Consider the following 15,388-nt stretch of genomic DNA (forward strand, 5'->3'; position numbering starts at 1 on the left):
TTACCCCTTCCGTCGATAATCTGGACGTGTCTGCATTGAAAACATTGCACCATAATAAGAATGAACCATCCAAGCAGCTAATTCATTTGTATCTTTTCTAAATATTCCTAATCCGGGTAGCACTCGCACTAATATCTCAAACACTTCAACACATTCAATCTCACTGGCCGGATATAGGTCATGTATACCTTTAACATCGTCCACTGTAAGTGGACGCATTTCAGCCTCATCAGACGGTAAGCTATAATTTTAAATAAAATACATTTGATAATTTTTTTTTTAAATTTTAAATAAAAAAACTTACTCTTCCAACTCCAAATCAGTATTTAATTCTTTACAAACATATATATCGCCTTCCAGTCGTTCCATTAAGCCAAATTTTGAATAAAAATCATCCAGGCGGTTCATAATAGCTATGTGCGTAAAATTCAGGTACAATGGCATTTGCCAATCTATTAGCACATCTTCGGTGCGCATCAAATCTACACATTCTATGTGGCTCGATGGACAAAAGATTCCAAAACTTTGATAAATATTGTTGTTGGGCTATTTTTGTTTAAATGAAAAAGAGAACAATATAAAATTTAATTTACAACACAAACAATATTAAAAATAGATTTTTAGACTTACCGTTAGCGTGCATCCTGGGAAATGTAAAATTATTGGTTTTTCTGGCCATTCTTTGGAAACGTAAAATTGGAAATCCCAAACTCGATCATTCAGGTACGTTTTAATTGTTTGATGAAACTGCAATGGAAAAAAATACATACAAAAGTTTAATAATTGTAGCTTTCTGGTATACAAATATAAAACTAGAGCCCATTCATGAATTCCAAAGCTTATAAGAAGAATGAGACAAAACGAAACAGGGTTTGCATTTGAGGCAATGGCGATCGGTAGTTTTCATAATGAAGAAATGAAAAAACTTTCTTCTCAAGAAAAATCTTAATCATGTGTTTACATGCATTTAAAAACTTTAATTTCAAGCAGTTCACAGAATCCTTCTCTACTTTTTGGATATTTTAATAAAAAAACGTTTAGTTCTGTACCTTATCATTTGAAGCCCGGCTTCACATACAAATGTCATACATATTTCAACATTGAAGCACAAGTTTGTTTTTCAAATAAAATTGATACAATTTTAAGCCCTTAGAATTTTATTATTTTGGTTTTGTTTTATATGATTTACAGTCAATCAAGGGGTTATTAGAGCCCCGAACAAGTTACAACCTTAAACACAGTACGAATCTTAGGAAAAAAAGAAAGGATTTAAGAGGATATCAAAGAAAGGAAAAAACAGAGCTGGATAAAATACACCATATTTACGATGCCGATGTGCGGTTAATAAAAGAATATCTTAACGTGCCAGTAGATCCGGAATGTAGATCAATTATAACTTGATGAGCATTTCTGGAAGTGCAAACATAACGGCTGAATTGTTTCAGGGGAGAATGCAGACAGAGCCTCGAAAAATTATAAAGTACCATTTCTACGACATGACGTTTTAAAAATTTGCCAACAATTGGTAGTGCCATAAACAATTTAATAACAAATAAAAAACTACCCTTTATAGCAAATGATTTAGAGGATAAGACGCCTAAAGGCAGTTGTCAATTTTTGCAATTGATAATACCTCCCTTACCAATAAAAAAAATATTTATTTGATAGTTGTAATCTCAAAGGAAGCAAGAGAGAACACACAAATCTAACTGAAGTGTCCTCCTCTGAGAAATAATTTGTATATAAGTATGTATACAAGGATATGCAATCCTTAAGGCTCCACTGGGTAATTGAGTTTCTTATTAGAGGTCTGTTATTGGCAATTCACACGCAAGCATTAATATTGAAATAGAGAGCACTAGAATAAATTAATAGCTATGAACTATACTATACAGCAGCAAGCTACATAGAAGAAGATAACCTCATATGGATAATTGGCCATAGTTGTTCCGTTTTTCCGGTAAAATATTCAAGTCGAGTAGTAGTTGTACTATATACTCGTAGCAATGATTTATCTGAACTTAGAGATTTTCTATCATGAATTAAAAAGTAAGTCAAAAAGTTTTTCTTTTTATTTGTTGTTGTTTTTGTTTTCTGAGCAATTAGGTCACGTGTTTATTCATTCATCCATAAATACAGAAATCGATCTAATCTAATTGATGAAGAAAATCAAAGACTTAAGTATTTAAGGATTTTAGTAACAGTTTTATTGGTTAGAAAATGAGTTCTTAGTTACGTTTCCTTTTTTCTATGATGCTCCATTATGAAATTGGGGACATTAAGTAGATAATTTATATTTGGCTGCTCCGTGATAATTTTGCTTAATTGCATTAAAGATACTACATATATGTATATATGAACAAAAGTTAAGTTTTGGAAGAAAACAATAAATTTTAGTAGGCCTTAACTTTAAGTTGATAAAGACTACGAAAAAGAAAGTGACACATTTTTTCTATTGACACAGTTTTCATTCCATTCCAATATTTTAAATCTAAGGCAGTTCTAAGGGACTGGTAATAAGATGTAATTTAAAAAAAGAGGCTGGGATGCGACCCACACTGATAACTTCCCGCCTGTCAAATTGTCTTGCTTAAAAGTTTGTAGGTTTTTGTGTTGGGTGAAAAAAGATGTCAGTTAAATTATTCTTAAAAGAACCAACAATATTTTTCATATCAAGAAAGTTTAAAAATCTAGTTTTGTTAAATAGATCTAAAGTCGAAAACAATTTTTTCACTTTTTTAGTAGCATTTCCTAAATTTTTACAAATTGGATGAATTTAATTAATTTGTAAGATATTAAGAAGCGATCATCAATTTTTATCGAATTTGCTTACTATTTTTGTATATTTCATTTTTTTTTATGAAAAAACGGACTGTTAGATTTTTATAAAAATAACTACTGAACATCGAAACCAATACATTCTGTAAATTAAAAAGAATTTAAAGAAAATATTTTTAATTTTTGAAAAGCTATTTGAGTCGTAAGTAAATTTTTACCAAGTTTTTGTATTGTTTTTTGTTAAGTTATTATTTTTTGTAAAAAACCTGTCAATTACGTTTTTCTCAAAATTTAAGTCAATGTATACAACAATATCTACTATACGATAAAAGTTGTTTAAAGCCAATATCTTAGAGTTTTAAAAAGATATTTGAGTCGAAAATTAATTTTTACGAGATGTTGTTAATTTTTTTGTTAAGGTTTTTATTTTTTGTTAGAAAACTGTCAATTAGATTTTTCTCAAAATTTCACCGGATGCTGACAACAATATTTTTTTAAGATAAAAGTTGTTTAAAGCGAGTATATCAAATTTTTGAAAAGATATTTGAGTCGAAAATCAATTTTTACGCACTTTTGTTAAATTTTCTTTTAAGATTTTATTTTTTATAAGAAAACTGTTAAATCGATTTTTCTCAAAACTTTACCAGGTGTTAAAAACGTTATTTTTTTTGCAAAAAATTGTTTTGGTGATAAAATCATTTTGTATTCGTAAAATTTTCGAGGTGACATTTTTTTTTGCATTTATAATAGGAAGTTTCATATAGGAAGTTATTGTAATGGGTCCAATTAATCAAATTGAAAATTGTGATATTTATCGACGTTTTAAGATCCCTAGAGTCGAAATACAAGATTTTTAGACAGATTGGTGATATTTTTTTTGATTTATAATAGGAAGTTTCATATAAGAAGTTTTTGTAATGGGTCCGATTAATCAAATTGAAAATTTTGATATTTCTCGAGTCGAAATACAAGATTTTTAGAAAGATGTCTGTGCGTGTGGTTTTTTTAAAATAGCAGTTTAAAAAAAAGGTGAAAATTTTAACTCTTCATATCTTACGAACCAAAAACGCTAAAAACTTGAATAAAATTTTACAGAAAAATTTAGTTTCGACGTTCTATAGTTTTTTTTTTATAAAAATCCAACAGTCTGTATTTTCATAAGAAAAAATTAAATCTACAAAAAATAGTACTCAAATTTGGTAAAAATTGATGTTCTTTCAAATTAATTCTATTCATCCAATTTGTAAACATTTAAGATATGCTACTAAAATTGGTAAACATTTGTTTTTCACTAAAAATCTGTTTTACAAAACTAGATTTTCAAACTAAACTATTTCTTTATATGAAAAACATTATTGGTAATTTTAATTTTTTTAAGAATAATTCAATAACAGATCGAAGTTATCAGTGTGGATCGCATCCCAAACAAAGAAAAACACGGCCAATATTTCCAATACTGTTCAAGCGTAAAGCGACTCTTTGACTTTCTGTCAAGATTTTACGTGAAAAAAGCTGTCAATTTCAAAATTACGTATGATCTTAATAGAAACCACTATATGACCTACCCTGTAAATGTTAGATTTGGTTTGTTATTTTATCTTGATTTTAGGATTGATTTATAGCAATTTTCCTACAACTTAAAAAAGTCTCATCATCATCATCATATTAGAGTCATCTTGGAGGTTAGGTTTAACCTCATACTTAGGATTAAATGTTAAAAAATAAATCTATCAAATATCGATAAACGTACAAAATATTAAACGTCATTGAATCGACGATGTTCTCACATTTTAAAGTACTGCTGCTGCTAAATTTATGGTTTTTGCTAGTTTATTGCATCATTTGAAAATCAGCAACACAAAAATGTGCAGATGGTTCAAAACATACGTTTTACCAGCAGTAACATTGAAAATTGCCAACCGATTTTACTATTTTTTTTTTTTGTTGGATTAAGCAAAGCTTATTGTGTGTGTATGTGTGTAAGATATGAATGTGTGTAATTTTATTGATTTTCCAATTAGTGACAACATCCACTTAAGCGGCAAACTTGATGACGAGGATTTATTATTTGTTGCTGTTGCTTTTGTTTTTAGAAAACTCTTCTAATTGTTTTTGTCTATCATTGGTATTATGAGCACTGGTCCGAACAAATTTAATTAAGAAACTGGATGTGTTTTAGTCGTATAGGCGTTTTCCGGATATATGTACATATAATTGAATTTGTAAATCGATGTTAGCTAAAAATTGATGGGTTTGGTTGGTCAGAATGTGAGCAGCAAGTCAATGGAAGTTTTTTGTTTGGTATTTGACTTTAGGAATGTTTTCTTAACTTTCCTCTATAGTCTTAAATGCTCGTGGTTCTTAAAATAGTTAAGTAATTTTAAGTATCTTCTTATCATAATTATTAAACTTTTATTAATCTGACAGTTTCTGGATACCTTAATTTGTTAATTATGAACTTTGACAATTATTTGTAGGAGAATTCTTAAAATAAAAGTTATAGAAAATACGAAAACAAAGTTCAATCATTTTGTAAAGTAAATTAATCAATCAAGCTTTATGCCACACAGATCTTAATCTTTCTATTTCTACATTAATCTGTATTTTACTAAACATTTTTTAGAGTACAATCTTTAACTCATATCATGTTTTTAAATACTTAAATAATAGTAAAATATCTTCGAAATCACAATTACATACTTATAGAAATATATAACTATTGGATAGTTACTAGAAAAACTGTACAAAACTTCAACATTTTTTTTGTTTTCAAACTACAAAACATAAATCTGAGTTCCTTTTTTTATTTTAAAAACTTTAAAAATAAGGTGTTTTCAAAATTCAATTTTATTTTATTACCTTAAATAAACTTCAATTAAATATAATCAGTTTTTTATTCAAGCCAAAAATAAAGAAGAAATCTTGGAGAAAAGCCTTTTTAATTTCCATAAAAATCCAATAAGCTTAAAAGGTATTGTGTGATTTAAGAACCAGATTTTGATACTAAAACTTTCCATTGTATCCCATATAATACTCTGTACCTACAAATATATATGTCATGAATTTTCTTGTATAAATTTATTCCCATGAAAAAGACACGCACAAGTTGAAAACTCATGTTGAATTGTTTTAATCCCAGCAGTTAAAATTTATATTTATATATATATAAAAAAAAACTTTATACTAAGAGGGCACACATTTATTCAAGTACCTACTATGTTTGTATACAGACACACTCAAACTCAATGAAATATCTGATTTGCATTTTCAGTGTTATCCTTAAATTACATTAATATTATATTAAAATGGATTTTATATTGCTTTTCATTTTGAGCATATAATAAAGTTTGTTTTAATTATTTTCTTCATTTAATTTTCATACTTAGGTATAATAAATTTCAAAAACAAAAAAAAATTAAAACGAAATTGCCTTAAAAATGCCATTCTTTAAATTTTAACACAGGAAAATAAGTAGTTGAGTCTGTTTTTTTATAGCATATCTGAAGTTTATGTCTTATAAAATACAACAAGAAGTCATACAATTTGTAACATCAAATGTTAGTGAAGAATTAACTAATATAAGTTAAAGGTAACTAACAAAGTACACTTGTTTTAAATTTTAGATTGAAACTAATATTTTAAAACTTTCAAGTCTTATTTTTACAATGTTCAGATTTAGTAAAAAGGTATGTATGGTATTTCAATACCTATACATGTCTTACAAAAAGCTACTTCTTGATACAAATGTATGAAAGTATTTTTGGCAACATTTAAAACAAAGCATATTTCAGGGCTTATCATTTTACAACTTATCAATTTTCTAAATGTTTAGAAATTCATTGCTATTTTTTTTAAATAAGTACACTTAAGGGGACTTTTGCTTTGCCCAACAGGGTTTGAAGGGGGTGTAGCAGCGCATTCTTGAATAAAGCAATAGCTGGTAAAGACACAGTATGATAAAGCATTTCACATTCGTACAGTACGGCTAAAGAACAATATCTGTACTTCATATTGCGACCGAAGTTGGGCTCGAGGGTATACTGATGGGAATTCCAATTGAAAGGAATACAACTGTCTATTTCTCTAGATTGTCATCCGCTATCAGTCAATCAGTTTTACTACTCTGCACTTAATACTGTAAGTTGTAGAAGCTACTGCCCAGAGATGGGAGCTATACTCAAACAATGGACTAATTCAGCATTACCAATCTTGATTTAAATATCGAAAATTCAAAAAATTGATTTAGAAAATTATTATAGCAGATATTTTAATGTTAACTTTAGTAAAATGAAATTGTAATTTGCCTAAATCAAAAAATATTAGCAAAGTTATCTATGTAATTTTGTACTTTTCTTAAATGGCTTTTACATTTTAACTTAACCGTTTAAAATTGTTGGACATGTTGTTAAGCGATTTCGATTTTGAAATTAAAATTTAAGTCGATTTTTATTTTGTTCATTTGCGGTTTGGACATACAAGTAAATGCAAAATAAAATCGACATTGTTTTTTTGAACAAGTATCTTTTAAATAACGTAGATGTTTTGATCAAAATTAGCTGGGCTGCGATCCCAACCGATAACTAATTCCCTTAAAAATGATTAAGCAACATTTTTATAATAGCTGAATTGCCTATTAAATTCAATACAAATCTGAAAAGTAAACTTTTTTCTGTCGAGAACAATTTTTTAGTATTTTTGGAAGCATTTTTTTTTGACATTTTGAAGGTAAAATCCTAAATCTTAAAATATTCGGACTGATAAATATTGTTTCAGCTGCTTATCTATGGAATACATATAAGTCAATGATTTTATTTTTTAATTTGCACATATTTTGTATGGCGTCAAATAAATATTTAATTGAGGTTTCCGACTTTCAAACGTCTAGAAATGTCAACATATGAAATTCGACAAATTCTACCGCATACAATTTTTTTCTAATGGGAATATGTTAAAATTACAAATGTTATTGCATGATCAATATGCAAGATTAAAATATTTACAGATTTCAAAAATTTAGTTTTAAGGAAACAGGTTGGGGTCAAAATACTGTATGGATCATAATAATATATTTAAAATACTGTATCTCAAAATAATGTATTTCAAAATACATTATGTACAAAATACTGTATGATCTTAATACTGCATTTTAAAATTCTGTATTTCAAAATTCTGTATATCAAAGTCCTGTATTTCAAAATGCCGTAAATAAGGCTTAAAAATAAAAATCATTTTGTCAACACGATTTTTATTTTTTAACCTTATTAACAACATTTTGAAATACTGAATTTTGAAAAAAGAAATACTTTTTTTAAAGAAAACATCATAATAATTTTTCATTAACATACCGATCTAATATACTATAAAAAATATATGGTATCTTCTTTTTATTTTCTCATTTTATTCTTCTTAGTTATTTGTATCTCTCTCACATTTTTACATGAATTGTTCCTATCATAATAAACAATTGCACTAAACTAATTGATCTAAGGTTGAAACTTTAGTAATTAAAATACTTTAGTTTCTTTGACAGCTACAACAAAACTATAGGACGTAGTTAAATATCTGAGGATATGGGGTATTTACATCAACATATGACAGTGATTAAATACATATTTTATTGATTCCATAAAACACTCCGGAAAAAAAGCAAAAGTCTTGAGTTAAACTAAAATATTTCTTATGCATTAACAATAATTATTATTTAAAGAGGTCTATGTTAATGCACCATATATTAAAGTTTAATGCTTTCAATAACCCTACTAGTTGGTTCAACATGCAACCGATATAGAGATTTTATATTTGATAGTGTTTCTAGATGTATGTCTAGTTAAATATTATGTGCATATGTACATTATATTAAAAGGAAAAAAGTATATTTAAATTTTTGTATATACACAAACATTCAGACAACTATTTCAATGTGAAATTATTGTTGGCGTGTCAAGGTTGACCAAATTGCTTCCATAATAATTATTACGGAAATCACTAAGTAGAATTTATGCATGTGCTGTACTATATGTACAGTACATCTATACTCTACGTAAATATATTTTATTTAATAAAACAATATACATTCTATAATGTTAGTATTTTAATTTTGGAAAGTACATAGTAGTTAGTTAGGTTATATGCTTTTGGGTTTGTATTTAAACAATATATTTTTTTTATTGAATAAATAAATAAAATTTGCATTCAAATGAAACTTTAAACGCAACAAGGTTTTCTAAGGTTTAAGGATATTTTTGTTTGTAAATTTCATGCAATGTTATTCAAGGCTATAAACTTCCCTACAACTATCCAATGCACGTGTTGGAAAACATTAAATTCAAAACGGAAGTAGTTGCTAATACCTAGTCCAGTAAAATTACCAGTTTATATTTTAAACATAGGAGGTGGAATTTTCATTTCTTTTACATAAAATCATCTTCAGAGAGAAGTTTAAATTTTGAAAGATTTGACAAATTTTGTATTAATTAAAAAAAACAAAGTTTGATAAAATTAATATAAAATTAATTTTGTATGCACACTTAAGGTGTATATACCTATCTAGCTCTTACATTTTCATAAGACTTTTGTCAATAACAGAAATCTAATATCAAAAAAAAAGATATCTTTGTCTATTTTTATTTGAAGCAGAAATGGAATACTTTTTTTAAGTTACAGTTAGTTAGTAAGTTAGTTGTATTTGACTTACATTTCGTGTCTCAAATATTAAAATAATTAAATTTCAATTAATTTTAGATCTCAGATTATTCCTAAAACACAGCGAAGCAACGATTTAGTATTTTGTTCTAAGATCTATCAATAGTATAGTAGGATTTTACACAAATAACAAAAACAATATCCGTAGTATGAATACTACCGATAAAAGTTAAAGTAGACTCTTACTTCGGATGGGTTTTTGACATTTATACTAGTGTCGGATGGATCTTATGTGATTTCGTTCTCAAATATTGGTACGATTGATATTGCATTTGTATCTCGATGGCTGTGTTCATTTTGAGTACTTGTGCATTTGGAATCATATGTTTTCAATTGTTATTGAAAATGTTCAAACTGGGCTTATTTTTCAAGAGAAAACAATTAAAAAGGCAATTAAGTTTTGTTTTATTTAAACCAAAAGCTTATCTCAGTTTAGATTAAATAAATCTTTTTGGTGTTTCCACCGCACAAGGAGATTTAAAAATGATTTAATTTGACAGCACTTTCTAATATGCAAATTATGTTTCGATGTTTCTTATGAAGTGCAAGTGAGATATTATATTGTTGAAAAATGAAGAACTGAATATAAGAATATGCTACCTATTCCATGTGCATTTTTTTTAATTTGATTAAAGTAAAACTATATTTTTTGTACACAATTTTGCAAACAGACCATAATACATTATCTGTAAAGCCAACTTCTCCACACAGGTTTTTTTTTCAAAAATTTTGCCTCAACACCGATCACCGACCGGAATCGAGTCAAATCGAGCTCATTTCAACTCGATTCAGGTATATAAAGAATTGAGGCTCGTTCAAGCTCGCTTTAACACCACATGCTGATGTAGTAGTCAACGAACAAACCCGCTTTTTGAAGTTTTTATTTTATATCAAAGCTGCAATTGTTAAATGAATTTTTTTCTTGAAAATTGTCTTTTTATTAGTTTTTTTTTGCTGGAGTTAATTTTAAACAATTTCACAAACATTTCTTCTATTTGTGTTTTTTCTTTAAATATTATACTGACAGGTCTTCTTTTAGTTGTACCAATTTTTAAATACAAAAATCTGGTTACTGCCGATGGGTTTTCTTGGGTATTTTCTACTTTACTATTTATAGAATGCCAAAAAAACACGGGTAATGATTTTAAAACTACTAAGCTTAAAAGATTATTTTTGTTGTTTGTAATTATTATATAAGTACATCGTATTATCTATTTTAAATTTCCCATAGGAAGATATTGTAATGGGTCCGATTTGTCAAATTGAAAATTTTGACAAGAAAATTGAGTGGGTGGTTTTTTTACCATAGCAGTTTGAAAAAAAGGTGAAAATTTTGGTTAACCCTAAATATCTTACGAACTAAAAACGCTAGAGGCTTGAATTAAATTTTATATAATATATTGTAACGTGATATCAAATAAGTATATTTTTTGAAAAAAAAATCAATATAACGGTTTTTTTTATAAATCAAAAAAACTGAACAAAAAAATGTTTCACCTCCAAAATTTTGCGACTAAAATATGATTTCATCTCCAAAACAATTTTGTGCAACGAAGAATAATGTTTTTGACATCTCATAAAATTTTAAGAAAAATCGAATTGACAGTTTTTTTTTACAAAAAATAAAAACCTAAAGAAAATGAATAAAAGTTGATAAAAATTGATTGTCGACTCAAATATTTTTTTAAAACTTTGAGACATTGGCTTCAAACTAATTTCATCTTTCAAAAAGTATTGTTGTCAACATTCAGTAACATTTTGAAAAAAATCGAATTGACAGTTTTTTTTACTAAAAAATGAAAATCGAAAAAAAACTAACAAAAGTTGGTAAAAAATGATTTTCGACTCAAATATCTTTTCAAAACTTTGGGATATTAGCTTTAATTTACTTTTATTTTTCAAAAGCTTCTTACTATTTTTTAATTATAAGAAATAATATTTTCAACATTAGGGCAAATTTTGAGAAAAATCGAATTGACAGTTTTTTTTACAAAAAATAAAAAAAAAAAATAAAAATTAACAAAAGTTGGTAAAAATTGATTTTCGACTCAAATATCTTTTTAAAAATTTGAAATATTGGCTTTAAACTTATTTTATTTCACAGAAATTATTGTTTTCGATTTTTAGTAATTTTTATATAAAAAATCAACAGTCCGCTTTTTCATCAAAAATAAAATCTACAAAAAATAGTACGCAATTTTGGTAAAAATTAATAGGAGTACATATAGACAAACTTTTAAGCAAGACAAATCAACAGACGGGATGGGAAGTTATCAGTGTGGGTCGCATCCCAGCCTCTTTTTTTTTGATTTCATATGAAATCCAAATTTTTAGCTCTATTTGTTTTCATAAACATTGTCACCGTTTAAATGTGGTGAAAAGCAACCTTTTTAATTAAGTTGGTTTCAAAAAAGAAATCATAAAATGTAAATTAAATAATTTACTGGGTGTGAAAAATTATGAGCTACAAAACTGTGTTTTTGAATTTTTTGCAATTATGGAACTTTTACTTCTAATTTAGCAGAAAAGCGAGATTATATTTTTATATTTCTAGAAATCATTTAAGTGGACTTAACCAAATTTTCATATAGACCCTGTTCAGGAATAGTTATTTTTGTTTTTGTTTGATATTATAATGTTAACATATTATTATTTTTCATTTAAAATCTTAATATCATAATTCCATCATTGTTAATTTCTTGTATAATGTTAAGTATTCAACTACCAAACATATCATACAATACCCTATAGTTTTATGATCTTGTTTTTCCCAAAAGTTAATCCCCTGTACCGGAGCATAATTGTTGTATCTTTTTTATCATGCAATGTACCTTTGTAATATGCAAATTAATACAATATTGTGAGCATTTTGTTAATTGTTAATCGACCACCAAGCTGAACACATCGTCCAGTTACACAATTTGTCTTGATCATTGCAATAGAGAATTAATAGTACTTGTAATAAAATTAATTATTATAACGTGTTGAAAGTACGTTTTTTAATTCATGTTTTCTTTTGCTATTGTTCTTGATCAGACCCTTTATTTAAAAAATTGCTAACTAGTAATATGTTAAGCCATTATCAAGGAATTATTTTTAATTTTCTATCAGTAATTCTTTTAATACACAGACGATTAAAATACAAATATTTCGTTCACAAAACTTTCTGCCCCTGCTTAAATCGCTCAAGTATTTCATAGGTCTAGAGACATTTTTAAAAATTAATTAGTTTAATTGTTTTAAATGAAAAGTACTCAACTACACTCATCAAATCAATGTAAAAAATAAAAAATCATTACACAAATTATTTTCATGTATAATTTTATTAAACATAATTAAGAAATGTTAATTAAAAAATTTTAAATAATAAAAGAATGTTGTACCTTTAATGATTCCGGTAGGAATCTTTCCAAATACTCCAAAATTTCTGGAAGCTCTGATTCTTGCACCAATCGGAAGTGTTTACCTTCAGGAATGATTTCCATTTCTGAAACAAAACAACAAAATTGATATGATTAAAAATACAAAATAAATTAATTTAAATCAAGTATTTTGGGCATCAGGACAACAATAGTTTTTATAGAATTTTAACTGTTTTGTTGATTTTTGTAACTACTTTTTGGTCTTTTTTGATCTTTTTGTCACGTTAAGGACTACAATTTTGAAAATTTACAACAGTTACCACTATTGTCAAAAATATGCTACATAGCTTATAATTTCTTGTCCAAAAAAAATCTTTTACCGAGTATATTGCAAATGGACACATGTGTGTTCTTCTCTTGGTTCCTACATCATTGGAAGTGATCTAGTCTATGCTAATTGAGCTACCATAATGAGTTTCACAAAAAATTGAAACTGCCAAAAAACATTACGATAGAAATAAACTATCGACTCCATTCGTATGTGCCATTCACTGTGTATGAAAGAAACAAAAATATCTTGTGTATAGAAAATAAACAGAGACAAGGAAACATCTGCAATATTTGTCCATAAAAAAGTACGTATATGACCTAGTGCTCTCCTATTTTTTCTCGTTATCTTTATAGAAAAAATGGAACTACGTCCCATTTAAAGTGTATTTATGACATAAAAAAGGAGGTTTAACTTTACATAAAGTAAGCTGCAAGACCATCGTTGGAAAAATTTTGCCTTCTAGGGCGATATTCGTTTTGTTTTTATTACAAAACCTCCTCCAAGCAATAATAAAGGAACTACTTCTCAGATAGATACTTACAAGATTTAGTATACCAGTAAAATAAATGTTTTAGGTGAATCGGACCTCATATTCAATACCAAAGAAAGCCACGGGCTTCTTCAAAGTTTGAAACATAAAGCTTTATTATTATTTATGTTTAACGACTTCAATTTGGAGGAGAACTCACCTTGAAAATATAAGCAAATAGAATTTTTGTTTTTGTCCATCTCTCGATTGCATTTCGATTTGTATATGATTTGTGCAAAATTGACCTTGACATTGGTATTGACATGGACACGGAAACGGACACGGTCCGCAGTGTTGAAGCTACCATCATTTATATTTGTCTATTCCATCCCCATAGGATACATATCGCAATATCACCAATGGCATAGAATATATACCGTCAGTCATTTTCGATGTTCTATATTGAAGAGAGGCTACTTGGGAATAATAAATGCAGTATCCAACACCATCATCATTTGTGTTTTTCTTTCTTTTTAGTTGAGCTCTCGAAGAAGCAATATTGGAAAACAAAAGTTATAGGACTTAAGGGTATCTACATGAGCGCAATGCAGTACCTATAGATATTGAATAAACATCTTTAGGAATTAAATACCACCATCTTTTTGTCTAATACCACCATTACGAAGTGAAGAACATAAAAGTTTTGTTTTCTTCTTTCAAATTACGAGAACATATTTGCGTGAAGTCCTTTGGTTTTATTTTTGCAAATTATTTGGAATTGTAAAAATAGGGGAGATTTTCTAAATAGATAGTTGCAAAAACCTTTGCATCTTCTTCTTAAACATATTGACTGTCATATTTAATGCATAGTTAAATGTATAGGGAAGGTTTATAATATATATATTTATAAATAAACTGAGAATCATGCATAATATAGAAGGTCAAGCGGACAATGAATTGATTCTTGTTGCTTCCCTGGATCGGATGACCTGATGCAAGAAGATACAGAAAATGGCCCTGAGGTATTATATAATCAATAGTTTCAACTACAAAATGCATACATAAATATATATTTAAGTATATATACTCGTGCTTTGATGTATCAAGGAGAAACCCAATCGAAAGATGGAGATGAGTTTTTGATTCAATAAAATATCATGGCCGTGTCGGGAAAATATTTCCATGAAAACTTTATGGCAAGGTACCTATAAGGAGTTTCTATTTCAGACATTCCCAAAAGTATTATTTTCATTGAATATCAATTAAGAAGTGATAGTTTTTAAAATGATATTAAGAAGACACTATTGATCACTGATTAAGTAAATCACTAATTCAAATTAAAACTCAGTAATAATTGTCGAAGAAATTGTTCCTCAAATTATATGAAAACACATTTTTTTAATTCAAAAAGTTTTGTTTTTTAAGACAGTCGTGTGGGTTTTGAAAAAAATATTCTAACTTTTTTTAAATCAGTTATTTTAAGGATTAAAAATGATTTTTTTGATATACGCTCCTAAACAAAGTTTTTTTTTAAATTCATTGTGAGCTTTAATTACGAACCGATTGAAACTACCCCTAGCTTCGAATTTCGGGCTACGGCCCAGAATTCCTTTACCTATTGTGTATATATTAAAGGGGTAGCCTTCAAATGATTAAGAGATTACATTCTTTCAATTAACTTGCCTTTGTTCTTATAATTTGAAATTTTTTGAAAGTTCCCCCAGAGCAAAGCAATAAGTAAATGAG

The 15,388-nt window shown here is 27.4% G+C and overlaps 1 protein-coding gene across 1 annotated transcript in view; it reads right to left on the reverse strand.

The window, feature by feature from the left end:
• The window catches only part of LOC129951208 (uncharacterized), a 40,192-nt gene that overhangs the window by 3,672 nt on the left and 21,132 nt on the right, over nucleotides 1–15,388 (reverse strand). Inside the window, exons 3-6 of the mRNA XM_056063249.1 lie at nucleotides 12,864–12,967; nucleotides 631–747; nucleotides 305–546; nucleotides 5–241 (exon numbers count right to left, since the gene is read on the reverse strand). Coding sequence (XP_055919224.1) covers nucleotides 5–241; nucleotides 305–546; nucleotides 631–747; nucleotides 12,864–12,967 — 700 coding nt within the window. The remainder of the gene's footprint in view (nucleotides 1–4; nucleotides 242–304; nucleotides 547–630; nucleotides 748–12,863; nucleotides 12,968–15,388) is intronic.

Source organism: Eupeodes corollae, chromosome 3 (genome assembly GCF_945859685.1).
Source record: "Eupeodes corollae chromosome 3, idEupCoro1.1, whole genome shotgun sequence".
Lineage (NCBI taxonomy): Eukaryota > Metazoa > Arthropoda > Insecta > Diptera > Syrphidae > Eupeodes > Eupeodes corollae.